The sequence below is a fragment of the Gekko japonicus genome, unplaced genomic scaffold, assembly GCF_001447785.1.
Source record: "Gekko japonicus isolate JY-2015 unplaced genomic scaffold, Gekko_japonicus_V1.1 scaffold219, whole genome shotgun sequence".
NCBI classification, from domain to species: domain Eukaryota; kingdom Metazoa; phylum Chordata; class Lepidosauria; order Squamata; family Gekkonidae; genus Gekko; species Gekko japonicus.
In genome coordinates, this window is record NW_015165241.1 from 98,303 (window position 1) to 104,436 (window position 6,134).

Below are 6,134 nucleotides of genomic sequence, written 5' to 3' on the forward strand. Positions count from 1 at the left end.
CTTGAGGAGGGGAAGGCGGTGCATGCTGCAACCGCCCTCTGGTTGCAGAGGCGTCGCAGGCATTGAGGTGGCAACCTGGTGAAATCCCAGCACTGCGTGACAGTAGTCCACCCCACAGTTATACAGATTGGTGTATGTAAATATGTTTTGCATTGTTGATATAGTTGTTTGAGAAAAATGTTTTGTTTCCTATAATTGTTCAGTAAAAACTTTATTCAAAAGAACTGCTGAGCTGAGTTTTCCTGGAGTCCCCCATCCAAGAAGAATGGTATGCGACCAGTGTTCCCTCTAAGCTGAGTTAGTGTGAGCTAGCTCACAGTTTTTTAGCCTCAGGCTCACAAAATTTTGTCTTAGTTCAGGAAGGATGGCTCCAGAGCACACTAAATTATGCAGTAGCCAAATCCCTCACTCACAACTTTAATGCTAGTAGCTCACACAAGGTAGATTTTTTGCTCACAAGACTCCACAGTTTAGAAGAAGAAGAAGAGAAGAGATTGGATTTATACCCCGCCCTTCACTACCCAAGGGAGTCTCAGAGCAGCTTACAAACTCCTTTCCCTTCCCCTCCCCACAACAGACACCCTGTGAGGTGGGTGGGGCTGAGAGAACTCTGACACAAACTGCTCTTTTTCAAGGACAGCTGTGCCAGAGCTTGTGACTGACCCAAGGTCACATCAGCAGGTGCAAGTGGAGGAGTGGGGAATCAAACCCGGTTCTCCCAGATTAGAGCCTGCGCACTTAGGGAGGAGCCCGCGTCTGTAAGGAGGAGGCAACGTCAGAGTTGATCTATGTGTCTTCTCAGCAGCTGGCCGTCTTCGGCTGCGACCTCATAGGACCGGGGCCCCGTCACCCTGACCACCCTGGCCGGAATCCATGCAGGGCCCCAGGCATAGTTTCGGTTCTCCGACGCCCCAGACGAACTGATTTAACAGGGCATCTTGGATGGTGGGGGACTTGCAGTTGATCGCCAACCTGAAAACGTCGGCCATGAAAGAAGTCCATGCGCAATGCCATCTTGGACGGTCTCGGAGCGAAGTGGTCCATGAGGGCCTTGACCAGCTCCTCGTAGGTGGCGGCTTCTAAGGTTACGGGAGTGATGAGCTCACTGAGGGTTACTTCTGAGAAAACATGGTTAGGATTCTATGGTAATTCTCCCAGTGATTTCAGTGGGAGAGATAAACATATGCTGTTTTCCTTGCAGGACAATGAGGATTTTAAAATGTCTAGATTATGTCTCTGCTTATGCCCCTTTTATAGTGTATATATTTGCTAGACTATCTGTGTAATCCTATGTAGATTTACTCATTTCTAATTTTACTTGATTTCAGTGGGCTTGGACTGCAAAAAACTGCATAGGATTCCACTGTGCATTATAGAATCATAGAATCACAAAATTGGAAGGGTCCTGCAGGCCATCTAGTCCAACCTCAGCCTAGAGGATCCCTGACAAGTGTTTGTCCAGATGTTGCTTAAAGACTGCCAGTGAGGGGGAGGCAGCAGATTCTACTGTGGTACAACTCCTACTGTAAAAAAGCTGATACCTTCCGCCCATAATTTAAATCTATTATTGCGAGTCCTGTCCTCTGCTGCCAACAGGAACAGTTCCTTGCCCTCCTCTAAGTGACAGCCCTTCAGATACTTAAAGAGAGCAATCATGTCTCCCCTCAGCCTCCTCTTCTCCAGACTGAACATCTCCAAGTCCCTCAGCCTTTCCTCCTAGGGCTTGGTAACCCCAGTTGTGAGAAAAATAAGGCTGTCACCAGAACACTGTATGATAATGGGCAGGAGATGACAGGGTTATCCATGTGTTGCATTTTTATTTAAACATTCACCTTCGACACACACATACACAAAGATCCCCTTTTACTATACTGTTTGCCTACTCACTTCTTTCTTGGGTTGGTGAACACTTGCTTCTGGCCTGATATGCAAGTGAGAATTTTTATTGCTGATAAAGAAGAATAACTTTCTGGACTTGAAATCTGGTAGAAAGGATCCCTTGGGTAAGCAGTGCAATCTCTTAGAACTTGAATGTTTTTCTTTTAATAAAGATAAGTTTTATTTTAAGAAGAGACCTTTGAGTGTCTCTGCCAGTGTTTAGTGGTTTCCAAACTTGCATCATTTGCCTTTGGTAAGGAGGCATCACTACGGGGACACATGAACCGAGGAGAGTGTGGGTGGCACGGGTAAAAACGCATTTACAGATATGTGCAGCCACACACTTTTCTCACAACAGATGTGTATGGAAGTTACAGCTGGAGATGTGTTTCCCCTAAAAACAAAGAATAAATATGTGTTCTAATGATCATAAAGGAATAATTGGAATGTTAAAATAAACCAAAAAAATTTAAAAATCAGTTTTGGTGCACACCTCTAGTTTTAACAGAACTAGGGACAAAAAGCACTAAAAATGACCCGAAAGTCAGGCACACCAAACATACTTAAAAGCAGGCTTTCTTCAGAACAGAAAGGAAACAGTAGGGTGAGGTGGGTGGGCATGATGAACACAAAATTATCTGGCACAAAGAATGGGAGGAAAGAAGTGAGAGGCCTTTCCCTGACAAAGTCTGCTTAGGAAGTGGGAAAGATGAGATATCATTAAGTTAGCATGTGTCACACTTGGGCTGCCGGGAGGGGCCGAGTCAGTCGTGAGCCGAATCCAGGGTGTTTCGCTGAACAATTAGGGACTCGGGTTTGCCTCAGATTTGTTGTTGGTCAAGTTACGTTTTTGTTACTTGCCACAACGGGGGTGGTTTACTAGATGAATACGAGTGGATACGTCTCCCTCCTCTCAGTCTACTTGCGAACCACCCCCCTTCCTCCCCGGCTTCACCTGTTTTTATCCCTTATTCGTTCAGCATCCACACCTGTTCTGCCCACCACCCACTTCTTAAAGTAGCTGAGCCACCAGCCTGGGTTCCAGGGGATTTGGGTCTCGTTCCTCCACCCACCAACCCTGTCTCCAGCGGTCAGGTCCTTGTCGTCCCGCCCAATGGGTTCCGCGCCCTCGACCCCCTCCTTTCTTAGGGTTCTCGCCCCTCTGTGGGTGTTGGGCCAGGATCCTGGGACCCCCCGGGAAAGGTCTAGGACCGTATTCCTTCTGCTGGCGAGTGCTAACTGGGTGGTTTCCTGCCTAGTCGGGAGGGGGTTGACATTGCCCTCCTGACAGCATGAAATGAGTAAAATAGGCCAGTTGAACTGGCCAGCTGGCCTGTGCTAGAAAAAGCAGGTCCTGAACAGGAGATGACTGGCCATCCCTACAGAGAGAAAAAGAGGAAATCCATTTTTTTGTGACGATTACAAGTGTTTCAAAGCCCCAAACACAGCAGCTTCAAGACAAATGTTATAAAAGAACCCCCCACATTTCTTTACACAATCTGTTGTTCATGTGCCATTTCCCCCTACACAAAGGTTATCTTTGGATACAAGAAATGGTATTTGTGAAGCAACCCTGTATGAAGTGATCATGTTTGGGAACATACCTGTATCTTGCAGGGTGGTCTGCAGCCCTTCCATAAAACTCTGTCCAATATTCAAAAGGACTGGTTCAAACAGCACCCTCAGAGTGTAAATTCGACATGCCAGAGGGCAGGTTTCAATTTTACGTTTGCTTTCCATTGTGTGTTGAATGCCATTTATGGGTGCCCTGCCCTTATAGCCCCTGGGGGTAGTAAGAAGCCCCATCCCCTGCTCCCAGGCCACAAGGAGCCAGAAGCAGCCAGGTAAGCTGCAGATTCCCCCCCCCCAGCGAGGCGCAGAGCTTGGGTAAGGCCTCCGGAGCCCCGCTGCCCACCTTTCCTGGCACCTGGCTGGTGTGGGGTGGCGGCAGCAGCTTGATTGGGGAGGTGGGCCATGGAGAGTGGCGGGGCCTTGATGGGGGTGAGGGAGCCGCAGGGAGGTGGGGGCTTGTTCAGGGGGGTTTGAGAGCCTCCCTCCCCATCTGTTTGCTTTCTTTCTTTCTTTCCCTCCTTTTCTTCTCTTTCTTTCCCTTTCTCTGTCCTTTTTTCCTTCATTCTTTCTTTTTCCCCTCCTTCTTTCCTTCTCTCTCTCTCTCTCTCTCTCTCTCTCTCTCTCTCTCTCTCTCTCTCTTTCTTTCTTTCTTTCTTTCTTTCTTTCTTTCTTTCTTTCTTTCTTTCTTTCTTTCTTTCCCTTCCCTCCTTCTTTCCTTCTCTCCCTCTCTTCCTCCTTCCTTCCTTTCCTTTTCCTTCTTTCTTTCCTTCCTTCCTATCTGCACAGATATCGGGGCTTGGCCCCCTGACTTCCATGCAGCCCCCAGCCCCCCCCAACTCTCTGGGCCACCTGGAGGACTCCTTACTGCCGTCCCTTCCCCAAGAGCAGCTTGCTTCCCTGCGTAGGCAAGCAGACTGCAAACACTGCAAAAGTGAGTTTTTTAAATTTTATTTTTTTATTCTGTGATGTCAGTGCCCCCCAACTTATTTAAAGGCTCCCTAAATTACAAAATCCTGGCTACGGCTCTCCCTCCTCTGTGAGGGCAGATCTGCACATCCCCCCCCAATAGCTAGCAATCCAAAATAGTCCAGTGGAGCCTGAGCAGTGGGTGTTGCCTTCTGACACACTTCCAGTGATGTTGGGGGTGTGTGGCATATGCAAATAAGTTGTGCTAATGAGTTATGCTAATGAGCTCCTGCACCTCTTTTTCTGCAAAATGACTCCTGAGTAGGACTGTTCTGGGACTGGAATGAGAGACCACAATGTGGAATGGCAGTCCTTGGGGGTAGAAGCAGTATTCTGGGTCTGGAATGCCAGGCCTGTACTAAAAAGAAGGACAGGATTGCCCACTGGAAACAATGGAAAACACTTGAAGGCCCATTGGAAATAATGGGAGCCAGGAATACCAATTGACTTGCATGGGCTCCATTGAAATACATTACAGGACAAGAAGAGTTGCAATAAAAACGCAGAATGGATTTTTCATTAGGGTCTCTGGGCCCAAACACACTACGACTACTCTGGGACTGGAAAGACAGGCCCAAGCATGGAATGACAGCCCCTAGGAGTAAAAGAAGTGTTCTGGGACTGAAATGAGAGGCCGCAGAATGGAATGACAGCCCCATGGGGTAGCAGAAGTTGAATGACATGCCCCAGAGTGGAATGATAGCCCCAGGGGGTAGCAGGAGTGTTCTGGAATTGGAATGAGAGACCAGGGAGTGGAATGACAGCCCCTGGAGGTAGCAGATGTGTTCTGGGACTGGAATGAGAGACCATGGAGTGGAATGACAGCCGGGGGGGGGGGTAGCAGAAGCATTCTGGGGCTGGAATTACAGTCCCCAGAGTGGAATGACAGCCCCTGGAGGTAGCAGGAGTGTACTGTGACTAGAATAAGAGACCTCGGAGTGAAATGACAGCCCCTGGGGGTAGCATGATTATTCTGGGAATGGAATGACAGGCCTCAGAGTGGAATGACAGCCCCTAGGGGTAGCAGGAGTGTTCTGTGACTAGAATGAGACACCATGAAGTGGAATGACAGCGCCTGGGGGTAGCAGGTGTATTCTGGGAATGAAATGAAAGGGCTCGCTCACTAGGCAAACTAGACTCTTGCCTAGGGCGGGGCCATCATGGAGGCGCCGGACTGAGCCACCCTCCCCCCCAAAGTGCTGCATGCCCTGGCCACTGCCACCTCTTTCCCCCCCAATGACTTTCTGGGTGCCTGCTGCTCCAGCGCGCCCCTTCGCTGCCCGGCACAGTACTCTGGCTCGCTCGCCCACTTCAGAGAGGAGCAGCGGCAGCAGTGGCAGGAGCGGCAGGGCTGGGCGCAGCGTTCCCAAGAGCCCGGGCCCATGAATGGGGCTTGTGCCAGCCAGGCTTGGAGACGGAGGATCCTCAGGCTGGACCTGCACAGAGTTCTCCCTGGGCACCCCCCTCCCTTCAGGCGGGCAGCCAGCCAAGGAGAATAATTTGGGGCCGAGGGCTTCCCCTCCCCAAGTTATCCAGACTATTTCCTGTCAGCAGCATTTACCCACTCCCTCCCCCTTTGCAGTTAAAAATAAACACTTCCTCCTGAACCCCTCCTGCTAACCATTTTAAAACTGGTCTGGCAGGGTCTGCCTCCCCCCCATCTTGAAAGTCAAGCAATGAGCATTTTTTAAAGTGGTAAATAGTAATAATAATATAAT

At 49.3% G+C, this 6,134-nt stretch overlaps 1 protein-coding gene across 1 annotated transcript in view; it reads right to left on the bottom strand.

The window, feature by feature from the left end:
- Nucleotides 1-6,134, bottom strand: part of CATIP (ciliogenesis associated TTC17 interacting protein) — a 76,534-nt gene that overhangs the window by 21,666 nt on the left and 48,734 nt on the right. Inside the window, exon 3 of the mRNA XM_015410020.1 lies at nucleotides 973-1,079. Within this exon, the coding sequence (XP_015265506.1) occupies nucleotides 973-1,079 (107 nt within the window). The remainder of the gene's footprint in view (nucleotides 1-972; nucleotides 1,080-6,134) is intronic.